The sequence below is a fragment of the Phyllostomus hastatus genome, unplaced genomic scaffold (genome assembly GCF_019186645.2).
Source record: "Phyllostomus hastatus isolate PE091 unplaced genomic scaffold, TTU_PhHast_1.1 phas_contig_137, whole genome shotgun sequence".
Classification (NCBI taxonomy): Eukaryota; Metazoa; Chordata; class Mammalia; order Chiroptera; family Phyllostomidae; genus Phyllostomus; species Phyllostomus hastatus.
In genome coordinates this window covers 15,233,270-15,249,036 of record NW_025333583.1, presented here as the reverse complement: position 1 = coordinate 15,249,036, position 15,767 = coordinate 15,233,270, and the positions used below count along the sequence as shown (strand labels likewise).

General features: G+C 40.9%; 1 protein-coding gene across 7 annotated transcripts in view; it reads left to right on the top strand.

The window, feature by feature from the left end:
* Positions 1 to 15,767, top strand: part of UNC80 (unc-80 homolog, NALCN channel complex subunit) — a 182,892-nt gene that overhangs the window by 133,474 nt on the left and 33,651 nt on the right. For all 7 annotated transcript variants that reach the window (XM_045854721.1, XM_045854712.1, XM_045854711.1 and 4 more), the window contains 9 exons: positions 1,114 to 1,294; positions 2,364 to 2,632; positions 4,243 to 4,377; positions 5,887 to 6,025; positions 6,631 to 6,727; positions 9,078 to 9,248; positions 11,069 to 11,161; positions 12,740 to 12,775; positions 13,125 to 13,343. In XM_045854721.1, the coding sequence (XP_045710677.1) occupies positions 1,114 to 1,294; positions 2,364 to 2,632; positions 4,243 to 4,377; positions 5,887 to 6,025; positions 6,631 to 6,727; positions 9,078 to 9,248; positions 11,069 to 11,161; positions 12,740 to 12,775; positions 13,125 to 13,343 (1,340 nt within the window). The remainder of the gene's footprint in view (positions 1 to 1,113; positions 1,295 to 2,363; positions 2,633 to 4,242; positions 4,378 to 5,886; positions 6,026 to 6,630; positions 6,728 to 9,077; positions 9,249 to 11,068; positions 11,162 to 12,739; positions 12,776 to 13,124; positions 13,344 to 15,767) is intronic.

Below are 15,767 nucleotides of genomic sequence, written 5' to 3'. Positions count from 1 at the left end.
ATTTACATTAATTTTTAATAAAATATCTAAACAAGAATTTCAGGATATTTTATAATTTCAGTTTTTCTGCACATAGCAAGAATGCTAATTTGGCATCAAACTATCCAGAATACCTTTATGAGATGAATAAGAATGGCATAGAATTAGATCACTTAATAAAAATGTAGTTACTATTAACTACCTAAATTACACTTAAAACAAAGAAAATACTCAATGTGTTACAAGGTGTGAGATGTTGAAGAAAACTGTAAGATTTTACATTTAAACATTTCTAAAACAATTATCCCAGCCCATGATTTTGACAGCAAAATAACTAAAGCCATCATGAATATAGGCACTTCATTAGCATGTTTTTTAATCATGTTTAAGAACATGTTTTAAAAGAAAAGCATAAAATGGAGCTCTGACTCTGTGTGCACTCCAGGTCAGACCTTAAGATGTCTTTCCAAGTTCCTCAGGGAGATAGTAATACGCAGACCCCATGGTTCTGAAGCTTCCTCAACAGTGGTTCACTGTTTGTGACCATCTCCCCTGTCCACTGATCATCAACAGAAAAACCATTAAGAGTAGGGACTAAGAGGCCTACATTGATGCCATCTAAGTTCAGGGCTAAAAAGAGTTCTAACCTAGAGTCCCATCAGCTTTTGTCCCAACATAGATTTTTCCTGGATCCCATTTTGGTCACTTTTAAAGAGGCAAACCCAGAACCAACAGGAAACAGCTTAAGGCATCAGTGGAAATGTAGAAGCAATTGGAATGGGCTGTCTGGCGCCTGTTGGAGGTCTTTCATATTGTGATAACCAGACAAATGGCCTCTATTTGACTGAACTCTTCTTGACAATGCTTGTGTTGTGTCCCTCCAGCCTGCAAACTCTGTAAGAAACAGACACTTCCTTCTGTAGAGCCGACAGATGCAGGAAATGGTACAATTAAGTATTGCTTGCTCTTTCTGTGTGGTAAAGAAAAAAAATGTTTCTCCCTCATTTTACTCCCCACCCTCCACCTTGATTTTATCAGCCCAGTTTACCATGAAAGATTTTATGTCAATTTCTTCACTCTTAGTAATCTCAGAGTTGCTAATTCCATGTTTCCTCTGCTTTTGTTTGCTGCTAGGTGTTCACACGAAAGCTGGAGGAAGTAGGACGGGTTTTGTTTCTCATCTCCCTGACCCAGAAGATCCCCACAGCCCACAAACAGTCCCACGTCTCCATGCTCCAGGAAGACCTCCTCCGATTGCCCTCATTCCCTCGAAGTGCTATTGATGCTGAGTTTTCACTCTTCAGTGACCCTCAAGGTATCGAGACCAAAGCATTTCCTTTCACGCCCTTGTTTTGTCCTTTGCCGGAGAGCATCTTCATCAGCAGACAGTTCTGTAAGCTAGTGGCTCTCAGCCCTGACTGTGCATCACGATCCCATGGAGGACTTGCTAAAACACAGGTTGCTGGGCTCCTCCCTCCACCCTCAAGTCTCTGATTCAGTGGCTCTGTAATGGGGCCCAGGAACTTGCATTCTTAGTTAAGTTTCCAGGTAATAATGATGCTGCTATTCTGGGGGACCAAACTTTGAGACCAATGCTCCAGCAGATTATAAGCAGCTGAAGGAAGCCGTATGATGTTGTTAGGTTGCCTAAGTAAAGAATAGGTGTTTATAGGAAGCTCAAGAGGAGGCAAGACTATTTTTTAGTGACAGAGGTGAGGACAGTGATTGCCTCTGGTTTCGGGGAATGGATTTCCTGGGAAGGAGAATAAGGGAATTTTCTGAGATGATGGAATGGTCTTATCTATTGATTAGGGTGGTGGGTACATGAGTGTGTATTTTTGTGTAAACTCATTCAACTCTACATAAGATCTGTGTATTTTATTCTATCTAAATTACACCTGAATTGAGAAAGAGAGAGAAGCAGAAAGAAATGCCCTTTGAAACCTCTCTCTGTTCCTCAGTTATTAATTTGGGACCATTTACTTAAATGAGCATAACCTATGCTCAGTGGCTTCATCCAGAAGCTGCAGAGCAGCAGTGGAAAGAGCCCTAGTCTGACCAAGACTTAAAAGAACAAGGAACAGTTCCAACCCTGCCATTTTCTCTCTGAAATAATTTCTCTCAAAACCACAGCTCCCTGGGCAGTGACCCGCTGCCCACGTCTCCTCTGTCCGCCTACAGAGTTGAATGAAAGGGGTGGTGCTGCAAGCCCTTTGAGAACTCATGCCAGCAGTATTGTGCTGGGAAGCGTTTCAGCAGTAGATCATCACACCTCAGAGGTGGAACAGATGGAAAACAGCGGCACCCTTGGGTGGGATCGCCCTCCCACACTGACGGGATCAGCGAGGGGCTAATTATGTTTCTACTGTTCCGTGTTCTCACAGCTGGGAAGGAGCTGTTTGGCCTTGACACTCTTCAGAAAAGCTTGTGGATCCAGCTTCTAGAGGAGATGTTCCTGGGAATGCCGAGCGAGTTTCCCTGGGGAGATGAAATCATGCTTTTCCTCAACGTGTTTAACGGGGCTCTGATCCTCCACCCGGAAGACAGTGCCCTGCTCAGGCAGTACGCGGCCACCGTCATCAACAGCGCTGTGCACTTCAACCACCTCTTCTCCCTCAGCGGCTACCAGTGGATTCTGCCCACCATGCTGCAGGTGCCGGGCTCTCTTCTCCTAACCAGAATAGTAACCGAGTACCGCTCATCTAGCAGGTCTGCAAGACCGACGCTGACATTTTTCAGTGACAGAGTTGTCTTCTTTTGTGACCGCAGAAAGCGCAAATGAAATCCCCCTAAAATTTTCCCGGATGCCCCAGATCTGGAATATGCTTTTCCATTTCCTCTAGGCCAGTGATTCTCCAAGCATGGTCTCGGCACCAGCAGGACCAGCATCACCTGGGAATCTGTTAGAGATGCACATTCCTGGGCCCTCTCCCAGACCTACTGAATCAGAGCCTCTGGAATCTGGGCCCAGTAATCTGTGTTTTAACAACACCTCCAGGTGGTTCTGATGCCTTAGACTGTCTGAGAACCATTTTTTCTAGGGTATGGCCAGTGTTCAGCTGATACTTCTCCAAAAGGATATCTGACTTCTATCTAAATAGAGATTTTCATTTTCATTGGATTTAGTATGTGGTGATTGAAGGAGGTGAATTTAGCAGGAACAGTTTCTTTGTACTCATGGCTAATGAGTATCTGGCCACATTTAGGGGTATGGAGTAAGGCTTAAGGGCATGTCCTGGTTCTCTATTTATTTGGAAGTTTTCAATAAAAGTTATGAAAGTATTATATGCTTGTGCAAAGCAGAGTTCACTCAACCTACAGGGTTTTTGCTTTTAGTATATCACTGGGGCTCTCTGTCCTATTTTTAAATAGTTGGAATTTTCTCTATTTTTATAACACTTTACTGACTACTAAAGACCAATATGCTCATTACAAAACTCAGAAGAAAGAGGAAAATAAGCCTCACTTACAATCTTCCCTCCTACATAGCCCTTGTTTATGCTGCTTGAAAATCCTGGCACTCTATCCTGCCCTTTGTAAAAACCAAAAGTTGAGTCACACCATGTATTCAAGTATATTACCTACTTTTTTCATGTAAAACTAAGAATACCATGGGCATTTTTTTTTCATGGAGCGACATTTAGCACTATATCATTTAAAAAAATAACTGCATAGCCCTAGATGGTGTAGCTCAGTGGATTGAGCACAGCCTGTGAACCAAAGGTTCGCTGGTTTGATTCCCAGTCAGGGCACATGCCTGGGTTGCAGGCCAGGTCCCCAGTAGGGGGCACACGAGAGGCAACCACATATTGATGTTTCTCTCCCTCTCTTTCTCCTTCCCTTCCCTTTTGTCTAAAAATAAATAAATAAAATCTTTTAAAAAACTGTTAATTTAAAAAAATAACTGCATAGTACTCTGTTGTATGCACGTGCCATAATTCACTTAACCAACCACAATTTATGAGTAATTCAAGTTGTTTCAAATTGTTCGCTATTATAAGCAACCTTGCAGCAGGCATTCTTGTATATGTGTTTTTGTACATTTACCCAATTCTTTTCTTGAGATAAATTCCTTGTCCCAAATTTCCTAGGGGGAAAGTATATTCATATTTTTTTAGGGTTTTTATGTACATGACCCAAGTTCTTTGAAGAAAGCTTATACCATTTTGCCTCCCTTCCAGCAGTGAATGAAAGTACCCACTTTCCTCCATGCTTTCCACAGAGCCATGGGGCCCTTTCTGAATATGTGGCACCTTTCCACAGGTGTACTCTGATTATGAAAGCAATCCCCAGCTGCGTCAAGCCATCGAATTTGCCTGCCACCAGTTCTACATTCTCCACCGGAAGCCCTTTGTGCTCCAGCTGTTTGCAAGCGTGGCCCCTCTGCTGGAGTTCCCTGTGAGTAAACTCTGTGGAAATAAACAAAGACCAAGCACATGAGAAAAGCAAAGGCTCTTTATTCACAGCTTACTATATAGCGAGGGCATCAGCCACCACCACTTGTGTTCTGGCAGAGACTCGAAGGCAGACAGAGGAGTGAGAAAACTTTGTAAGAGAAAAAGGAAGGCTTTGGGTGTGCCCTGATTGGAGGCTGTTGTCCCAGGAAGTTGTAAGTGGGGCTGACAAGAAACGGGCATTTTTTATGATGGGTTAGGGGTGCATCTTGGTTTTCTATGATTAGTCCTACGCTGGAAACAGGAACTAGGATTAGGGAAGTTGTTGGTTATTAATCAAATCCTGGCTGTTTAGGGGGCCTATGGGGACAGGATTATCATTTGCTTTCCACTAACGCTGGTAGTGTGACTTCCAAGAAGCCTGATGTCCAGCAGGCTGGCTTCCTGGGCGGGTGTCTGTAGACAGTGGGTTTAGGTTGGTTCCCTGGGCAGGTTACTGCAGGTTGCAGATCTGAGTTCTGTTCTCATGTACGGCCTGGCCATCATCCGTTTGTATAATCAGTCTCTTGGGTCTCTTCCTTCGACCGATGGGATGTGAATGCTATAAATCCTTTCTCTTTCAACAAGAAAATTGTTTCTTTCCAGCCCTCATCTCAGCCCCTAGAATGTAAATAGACCAACTGTTGAGTTTTTTATACTCAGTTAATGAAAGGATAGAGGATAGAAAATGATCGAAAGCGGAGTTCCTGCTTCTCTTTCCTTACTATCATTCTCTAACACTTTCCCACTCTCTTCTTTTTCTTCAGAGCATTGGTACCATATCTCACGCCATACCTGGATTCGTTTCACTAATATGTATCTCTACCACACCCCACGATGGAATTTAAGCTCCATTACAGCAACAGCTTTGTTGTTTGTTTTTAGTTGTTTATATGATTTTTGTTCTTGTTTTGCTGTAACCTCAGTACACAGAATGGTTCCTAACAAAGAATAGGAATTTAGTAAGGAATTGTTATTTTCATGAATGAATGAAAACCATTTAAATAGATTTGAGATGTTAAGTATCCCTATTTTGGAGATTTGTTATCACATAAGATTTTTAAAATTCCCCGAGCTGTTCAAATAAAGCATCTGTTACTCTAAACATATTCGAACTACAGTATTCAACAAACCCATTATAAAATTTGCCTTTGCAAAAGCTGAATCCTGTAATTGCAGATCAAAGGAGCCATTGGCATGAAGTTTTCTGGCAGCAGACACATTGCTATATTTTTATGAGTTTCCACAAATATCTCTTTTGTACCAGCTTAGCATTTAATAGATCCCCTAAAAGTCAGATGTGCCACTCCAAAACCACACAGCAGCATTGCTGGGTACAGATTTATGTAAGCTGAATACCAGATCAACGTGCAATTACTAACAGTGGCAGTGTTTGTGAAAGCCGCGTTCCTGATCAAGCCGTATTAGTGCTCATGTGGGAATCAGTACACTGAAACTGCGGTTCTTCACACAGGACGCTGCCAACAACGGGCCCAGCAAGGGCGTGTCAGCCCAGTGCCTGTTCGACTTGCTGCAGTCGCTGGAGGGGGAGACCACGGACATACTAGACATCCTGGAGCTGGTCAAAGCTGAGAAGCCGCTCAAGTCTTTAGGTAGAAGCAAAGTTCGCCTTGATGTTTTTTTTCTTTGTAATTGTTCTTTAAAAAATAACTCTGTTGAATGTGTTGAACTAAATAAAAACAGCAAAACTAAATGGGACAGCAGTGTAAATGGAATGAGTACACTTCCCTGTCTCCTGTTTTTTAATTTCTTATAAATCCTAAAGAGTAAGGAATTCTCTGCTATGAAAACTGTATTAAAATGTTGCTTAGTAAACGACTATTCTAGCAGTACAGTTTTCAGAAAATTGGGTTTTCTTGGGCAATTCTAAGTGAATAACCCATGGAAGTGGTCTTGCACTGTCATGGATTGTTAGAAGTCACGCATGTCTGAGCAATCCAAATGCTATCTTCTAGGAGGTGAGATTTTAAGAAACTACTCCCCCGAAGAGCACTTTTATTTTTCATCTTATTACTTAAAAGTTAAAAAGAATAATTTTCTGTCTCTTTAGATGAAGAAATTAATAGTGCTCACAGTTAAGAATAAAGTCTAATAAAGAAATGGCTACAAAATCTAACTGGGAAGTGTTAGAAGTGGTAAGTTCTTTATTCTTGCAGAATCCACTCTGATTGTGTGCCTTCACCTTCTGTCCCTTCAGATTTCTGCTATGGAAACGAAGACCTGACATTCTCTATAAGTGAGGCCATTAAGCTCTGTGTTACGGTGGTGGCCTATGCTCCTGAATCATTCAGAAGGTACCTGCAACCATTTATTCTGTGATAAGTAAACACAGCAAAGAAAATAAGTTGAATGAATACAATGGTTGTATTTGTTATGATCAGCCTGTGACATTCTGGCAACTAAGCTTTCAAAAACTAAATTTGGGAAACGTGTCATAGCTGAGGTTCTGGAAAATATAGTACATTTTCACTCATTTGAAATCCCCTAATTTAGAATTTGCATAGCAGCTAAGATGTTTAGTCTTCTTTAGAGAATATCTTTACATGTAATACAAATTAGTAGCAAATAAAATTTGAGAATAGACATTTAATTTATTTGAGGAAACTCTTTTCAGAAAGCAATAAAACCTATCACATGAAGAGCAAGAGTATAAATCTTGCCTGCTAATTTGCTAAGTGTGAGGAATTTAAAAGACCCACATGGAGTGTCCTCCCAGTTCTAGGATGTTGACTGCTCTGAGGCTTGTACTGATATGCAAGTTGAACACCAGTTTCACCTCTCTATGGAAATAGGTCTGCTAAAGGCAGAGACAAATGAACCACAGATAGCTTCCTTTTATGTAGTATACCTCCTTAAAAACCCTGGAACTGCATTCCTTTAAAATCTTCTATAATTCTGGCTCAATAAACCCTTTGGCCTCTCCAATTATATCAACATTAGGCAGTCCTCCCCTCTCTACTTCTTAGTCTATCTTGATGTCTTTATATAATATCTAACCCGTACACAAAGCACTAGATTGTATGCTACCATATTCCCGGTATATCTGTATATGTCTTCCAGTGTCCAACACGGTGCTTTATTCCATGGAAAACATAACGGTAAACATTTATGAGATGAATAAATCAAACAACCGCCAGCTGTTTCAATTTTCCTATTTCTGTTATGGGTAATTCCTTTCTTGACAGCCCTTTGTGGCCACATAGTTTGAGAAAAAAACAAGGGCTAGCCATAAACCTCACACAATTTTGCCTCTATTTTCTCTTACTTTTGGGAAAGTATGAGCTGATAAACCATTTCAGGGTGTTGCTCCTCTGTAAAGACTGCCAGGTCCAGGTTGGTTACCATGTTTCTCATGTAAGTTCAAAGAACTAAGACAACAAACCGCTGTCACACAAAGAACATGAGTATAAATCTTGTCTGTCATCCCAGTTCCAAGATGCTGGCTCTGATCTAACCCAGAGTCACCTCCATTTTGAACCTCCTCAGACCAGGTGATGATCTTATGTTCTTGGGGTGAGCTGTGACTCTGACTCAGGCTTGCAGTGAGAGGGAATATGACCAGTGACTCTCATGGGGAAGGAGTCCAAAGAACTAGCACCTGTCCATTCAAACTAGTCCAGTTCCAACCTCATCATTGAACCTATCCTGAAACATCTATAGAGCAGCTGATTTAAGGAACATTGGGTAGAAGAATGAAACTGATCTGAAAGTAAAATACTGTAACCTACTTGGGATGCAAAGATTGCTTGGGGCCTAAAGATTTACACATGACTTCAAATTCTTAATTTTCTCTGTCTGATCGTGGTCTCTTTATCATTGATTTCTTATTCTCTCATATTCCATCTTCTTCCACCTGTCATATTCGTCCTACTTGTGGTTATCAATTAGTGCAGAATAATGCTGACCCCACTATTGCAACTATACCATTTAATCCCAGTGGATATTTTGACACCTAGAACATTTTGATTCTAACTTTATAAATACAAACATCTTCACCCTAGTTGTAAATTTTAAGGGATTATTTTTAAAGCTAATTTCCTCATGCCAGTTTTGTTTCTTCATTAGTCATTATAAATTACAAATAAGCCACTTTCAACTTTCCACTTTTTAAAATTTTATTCTATCAAAGTTGTTTTTGTTGAGATTATTTTCTTTCCATGTAAAATTTGTAATAAAAATTCAATTCATTATTTATTTTGGGGGCACAGACTTATTTTATTTTGGTCCATATGAAAGGTTTACCAGTCAGCCCTGGCTGGTGTAGCTCAGTGGATTGAGTGCAGGCTGTGAACCAAAGTGTCACAGGTTCGATTCCCAGTCAGGGTACATGCCTGGATTGCAGGCTGACCCCCAACAACTGCACACTGAAGTTTCTCTCTCTCTCTCTCTGTCTCCCTCCCTTCCCTCTATGAAAATAAATAAATAAAATCTTTTAAATAAATAAATAAATAAATGAACAAAAACTTTATCAGTTAGAGCTTGTCATTTTGAACTTTTGTGTTCCAGGTTTTGATTATTATTTCTGCCAGTTTTCCCAAGTCGAATTTCAGGGTTTGTCTTTTCATTTATCCAAGCTCTTCAATATGACACAACCCACAAAAGCAGAATGTAAAAAGTGACTTGGTTTCCTTCCTGTTGACATAGTCTTCAGATGCTGATGGTCTTGGAAGCCTTAGTCCCGTGTTACCTGCAGAAGCTGAAGAGGCAGACGTCACAAGTGGAGACCGTGCCTGCGGCCCGAGAGGAGATCGCCGCCACAGCTGCTCTTGCGACATCCCTGCAGGCCCTGCTTTACAGTGTGGAGGTCCTCACCAGGTAATCCCACTGGGGAAATACCCGCAGCCATAAACTAAGTGTATCTACCAAAAAGATGGAGAAAAAGTGTGATGGCTGAAAATTTCTAAAGACTTTATTTACAAATATCTGCCCAAACTCAGTCCTATATGGCTTAAAAATGAAAACATTTCCTAAGTTGTTTGGATAAAAAGTGCTAAGTACTACTACTACTACTATTATTATTATTATTATACCATGATTGCTAAACACACATTTGCATGTAATTTGCTGAGCATCTGTGGCAGTTTTAACCTAGTGCTAAACAAATCTCTTGTAAAAGGGCCAATTTAGTGAATGTGAAAATGTGATCAACATTTTTATTGGCTCTCATTATATGAAAATGTCTGCAATTCCAACCAAGTAAGCATTCTTTTATTATTTTACTGTTTGTAAGAAGGTTTTTATTGTAATTTCAAGAACTACATAATAAGCAATTTGCAAAATTTTATTCTAATGCCATAATTGACAGATTCCCTCTGGGACAAAATTCAGTAGCGCTGAGAGAGGGAGCTGAGTAATTTGGGACTAGAAAGGTAAATTGTCATCAGAATTCAGCCCCAAACAGAGTTCCAAGAAGTTAGTCTTATCACAAGATTTTGGGGCACAGAAGCAGAAGGAGTTGAGAGACCAGATTTAAGGGGTGAAGGGGGAAGAAGGGGCGGAGACAAAAGAGTGAGTGAGAGGAATGGGGAAGGTGGATGCAGGATGCTCTGCAAATCATTGGTTTTCCTTCTCTTTTCCCATATGAAGTCAGATCGTAGAAACTATCCGTCACTCCCCGGAGTGACAGTGGGGAAGCCTTCTTCTGGGATTGGTGTCTTTGCCCCTCCATTCCATTTGGCCACATCCTCGACCTAAAATTCTGTCTATGATTTACCCCTACCAAAAGGCACCAACTTCCTGGCCTCATCAAGCTCTGTTGATGACAGAACTAGTTTAATTCCTTCAGTCCTGGGAGGACTTTTTCCACCTGCACCAGCCAGTGAGAGGGGGAGTGAGGTTGTGATTCATTAAGTCACTATATGTTTAGTTTCTCATCAGGAGCTACCCTGGAAACGTAGACAAAAAGAATGTAGCTCAAAAGCCTTGGGTGAACTGCCACTGCTGGCGTGATAGTTCAAGCAATTATTCTGAAAAGCCGCATCGGCCCTTCCATGTTTCAGTCGCTGATAGAGAAGCAAAGTTTACCTAATATAGTACTTAAAGTCAACCCTGCAGGTATAAAACTAAATGATTCAAATCTATTTCTAAATGTCTAAATTACTGACTTATACTAGATACTAATTTACTCACTTCCTTGAGTAGTCTTGGGTATGACTTTGCTTGGAAAGACTCTTTCTCTAGTAGTTTCTCACAAAAACAGAGTGATTGTTTATGGTGTTGGTGGCCAAAATGGTATGTGTATGTATGCTTTTAACTTTTGCTTATTATTTAGAATGGATAACTTCCTGATACCTGTAGAATTGAAAAAGGTGCTCTTAACTCTCAATTAATATAGGCTCAGAAGTCTGATTCCATAAATGTCCAGTTTGCAGAGCCATAGTTTGTCACTCAAAGCCAAGTGGAAGAACTTAAACCATGGTGAGCTTATAGACCCCTTGGGAGTTAATGTCCCCTTTAAAGTGCATCTCAGAACAAAGACAGCAAAAGAGTGTGACCAGGAAGTCCAAATTGGCTCAGTAGCCTGTCTTTTCGAGACTCTAACTTAAAGCTTATGTGAGCTTCAATAACTTGAGGATTTCATAAATGTTTCTGCTCCTGCTGTTGTTGTCTTGTGGTGATTGCTGTCACTCTTGCAGGCCCATGACAGCCCCACAAATGAGCAGGTGTGACCAAGGTCATAAAGGGACCACCACAGCCAACCATACCATGTCGTCTGGGGTGAACACCAGGTAAGTCACTGGCCATATTCTTCTGTGGTCTCTCAATTTCATACAGCCCGAATCTCCATCGTTGAGCATGAAAGGAATCCTGAAAACAGTCAATAGTGAGTGTGAAAATCTCCAAGAAAATAAAGAAGATGAAAGCTTAAAGTTCAAGAAAATACCAAGGCTTCCCTTGAAATTGTCAAAGAGAAATCCAAGCCACCTTCATAAGTTGGCATTTGTATCAGTTTATTTGCATGAACATGCAAGATATTCTCTGCCTCCTGGGTGGTCTTTGAACTATTCCAGTGTTGTTTCATTTGCTTCCAAGAAACAGGCAAATAAAACAATAATAATCAAGAGGTGGTTCCTCATTCCCAGGGCAGTTATGCAGAGTCGGCTTTCTTTCATCTGGACAGATGTTCCACAGATATTTCATCCAGACTGACTTAGGTCCTTCAATGGTGCTTTCAGGGTAGTTGACTTAATCTCCTTCCCTGTTTTGGCATAACTCAGACTGGCTATACTTTACCTGCTTTATTCTGTCTGTGTTAATCTCTAAATAGTCTAACATACATAAGCACACAAAAGTTTAGTTAGCTTTTCCTCCAAGGAAAAGTTAAAATAAGGCAAACCCAAAACCAGTTTGTGAGAAAGTTCTTTTTTCTTAGTGTGGAGTAGTTAGCAGAGAGCTCTTAAGGAGAAAGGAATTTTCCAGTCTCTCTGAAGCACATTTTTAAGTGTGTATCATTAATTATGTAAAGTTAATTTTCTGTTCATCATGTATATTTATATTAAAAATAAGACAAATTCTGTCCTGGCTGGTATAGCTCAGTGGAGTAAGCATGGGCTGTGAACCAAAAGGTCTCCAGTTCGATTCCCAGTCAGGGTACATGCCTGGGTTCTAGGCCAGTTCCCCCATTGGGGGCATGCAAGAGGCAACCACACATTGATATTTCTCTCCCTCTCTTTCTCTTTTCCTTCCCCTCTCTCTAAAAATAAATAAATAAAATCTCAAAAAAAATAAAACAAATTCCAAACCCCACTATAAGTCACCTGATGTGATGTGAACTCTTGATTCAATTTTTTGTATTGAGAAAAAAATGATTATACTTTAATGACATTTATGGGCTAGGTTCAACTACTAGACGAAAGATATATGGAAAAAGAATGTTTCTAAAGTCCTAATGTCAATCAGCCATAAAGCAATCTATCTCCACAACTGAAAGGAAGTCAATCATATTTCTTCCTCTGATTGCCTAAACCAAAGCATGTGGTATTAAAACCATAACTTAGATTCACTTAACTTTGAAAGTTTTTAAGAATTCCCTTATCAGCTACATTTCATGACTTTGTATGTGTTTTTATAAGCATCTGTCCTTCCACAAATTTTATGGCAATGGAACAGCGTTCAAAGCAACTATAATTGCAGCCTATGTGACAGCCAAATAAAAGACAAGGACTTTATATTTGGGGAATCACATGTGTGCATTTGTGAGATTATCAGAATGAACAGCTTCAAGGCGTACAAATCCTTCAGAAGCGCCGCCACAGGCCCTCTGTCCTTGCTCTGGTAGTAATGCAGACCGTTTTTCTGACTCCCAGGTACCAGGAACCAGGCGCCAAACTGCACTTTATCAGGTACAGAAAGACAACCCTAATAACGTACTAATTCTGACATCTTGTGCTGATTGCCTTTGAGCTGGGTTACAGCTCCATTAGATTTCATTTATTTAATGCATGGCATACTATTTCTGGGTAAATCCTCAGGCATTGTCTAATGTAAAGCAACTACGATTTGGGATGGCAATCTCTTCTAGGATGATCGACTTTCCTTATCCTTCAGATGGGTTTTTCCTAGGTCCTGCCCTGATTCATTAACTTTTATGTAACATGAGGAATCTTATCTTTTTCTTCATGTGATGCTTTTCTCAGAGTTGCCATATGCATACCTATTCAGGCCCCCAGTTAACCTTTTATAATTCCCCAGGGAAAACCTTCACTTGCTGGAGGAGGGGCAAGGCCTTCCCAGAGAGGAACTGGATGAACGAATTGCTCGGGAGGAGTTCAGAAGACCCCGGGAGTCCCTGCTAAACATTTGCACCGAATTCTACAAGCACTGTGGGCCAAGGCTGAAGATCTTGCAAAACCTGGCTGGGGAGCCTCGGGTCACCGCCCTGGAGCTGCTGGATGTGAAGTCCCACATGCGGTACCGCTCTCACTTTCCTGCTCCAGTGTAGATGCAACTCAGGCAGCGTGTCTGGGTTTTAAGGGAGTGGAGGGGTGGGGGGTCCCAGGATGAGAACTGGGATACTCAGGATGATTGGTTTCCAGTGGCTTGGATGCATATCATGCAGGGCCCTCTGGGAAAATGTATGTTAAGTTCATCAAAAAGGATCTCAGGAGGGACAGGGAGAAAATGTTCTTCAACACAGAAAAGCACAGTCCACATAATTGCTCCTCAAAAAAAGTGCGTGAATGGGAACTTTCATCAACTGAATTCTTGCAAAAGTAGCTTCTTCCAAACACTCTTTACTGCTCAGATGCTAATTTTTCACAAGAATTAAATGTCTTCTCTCTATTATTTTACATGAAAAATGCACTACTACTTTCTGCTCCAAGCCTTGCTCTGCCCCTACACCACCTGGGGATTTAGTAGTGAGCCCTGCAGGGAAGTGAGCGGATTGGTTTTTCACTATAATATCACGAGTTCATCTGCATTAGCACAGAAGTGATACTAATCTTAATCTTTATTTTTTAAATTTTTTTTGCAAACTTTGAACTCTGAGCCACACTTTGCTTGGATCTGAGGTCCCCTTCACACAAACAATGCCATGGTAAAAATTTTGAACTGGATGAGGACAGTTATCATTTCAAACTCTTGCCCCTGATATGCCTGCAAGAGGCCTGAGAGCCACATCTCTGTGCACCCATATGCCATTCTCCTTCTGGAGATGCCATCTCAGTTGTTACTCAAATTATAAATAAAGTCTGTGTCTGTATTTTCAGATTCCTTAAAGGAACATAATTCCAAAGGATCTTCTATTCAGATTTGCAGTGGTTGTAAAAGGTCATTAAAAGGCCTGGAAAGAGGAAAATTCCATGGGTAACAAATTATTCACCCGGAGAACTGAGTATATCTGTAAAGCTAAAGCTAGAGTTAGGTTCCAGCCATTTAGCAATAACATTACAGTTTGGCAAACACACCAACTTCTGCATTAGGACTTTCTTTTTTTTTATAATTATCCCTTGAAAATTTTAGAAAGTACTAAGTGAGGGAATATGAGAGTCCAAAAATGTATAAAAAACACAGGCTGTTTCTCCTCCAGGCTGCTTTCACACTGCCTGAGTGGTTGACGCACACCCAGAACACCAGAGCTTCACGTGTGTTCACACTCCCCAATGTGCAGTAACGGGGAAGACTTTACTTCACACTGAGAATTTCAGCTCCTAGCTGGGAAAGGGGAAGAGAGTCTGGAGTGTTAAGATCGGTTGCCATAGCAACCCAGTGCTCCATTCAATCCATGCCCCCTCCTTTTCCACTTATCATGGCTAACCAATCTAAGCAATTCTGTGAATAGAGCAACACCACATTCTGAGAGTCAGAAAACCACTACTATCAATGGCCATTTTGTGGGAGAAAGGGGAAAAGATTCCTAGAAGATGGATGAGAGGGGGAGAGAGAGAGAGAGAGAGAGATTGATCATGATCACGATCATGGGCTAGTAACTGTCCCATAACTTGACCATCTATATCTACACTACTTAAGGCACTTGGTGGAGGGGAAAGCATGAGTCATTTAGGCCTCTAGCTCCCTCTAGATGCCAAACCCTATTAAAGGTTAAATGAGCTGTAGTGATTCAGGTCAGTGCCTGGCTCTGAGTTAATAGAGTCCAGCAGATCCTAATGCTGACGCTGGACACTGAGGATGTAAAATAACATCCTGGTCCTCAGCATGATCACAGTCCAATACAAGAGGCACACATAAGAAAATAACTTTAATGCAGTGTTACAAGTAATGTGTATCACATGTGCATTTACATATTTATCATTTTACAAAGTACTTCTGGCAATTTAGAAAATTACATGATACAAAAGGGTAGAACATACACATTAGAGAGCCAGAACAATGTAAAAAATTAAGTTAAATAATTTTGTTTTTGACAAAATTAGCATATGAAATCTGTATGACTTGATTGTATGAGGTGCTGTTCCTTCATGAACCATATATTTGACTTTGAGCTTTTGAGTTTCCAGAGCAACAAGGGGGAAATGATCAATTAAAAATCATAGTGTCAATAAGATAAAAAATAACTAGGTGTTTGGTAAAACACCACCTTTTAAAATACAAAGAACAAGAAATGTCTCCCGGCCGGTGTTTGTGCGCAGGACAGAGTGGTGAGATGTGCCACGTGCCCAGCAACGACCCGCAGCAGGTGCAGCATCCGCCTGCCTTGGCTGGGTGCCAGGCAGCACTGGGGGTTGGCATTGTGTCATAATGCAGGTCACGAAGAGCGAACTATCTAGAACCAGGATATCTCATTCAGAGCACAGTTAGTTCAAGGCCTGGCTCTACTGCAGGGTCGGCAAAATTTTTACTGCCAGGGAGTAGTAGACTAAATGTCTTCCGTTC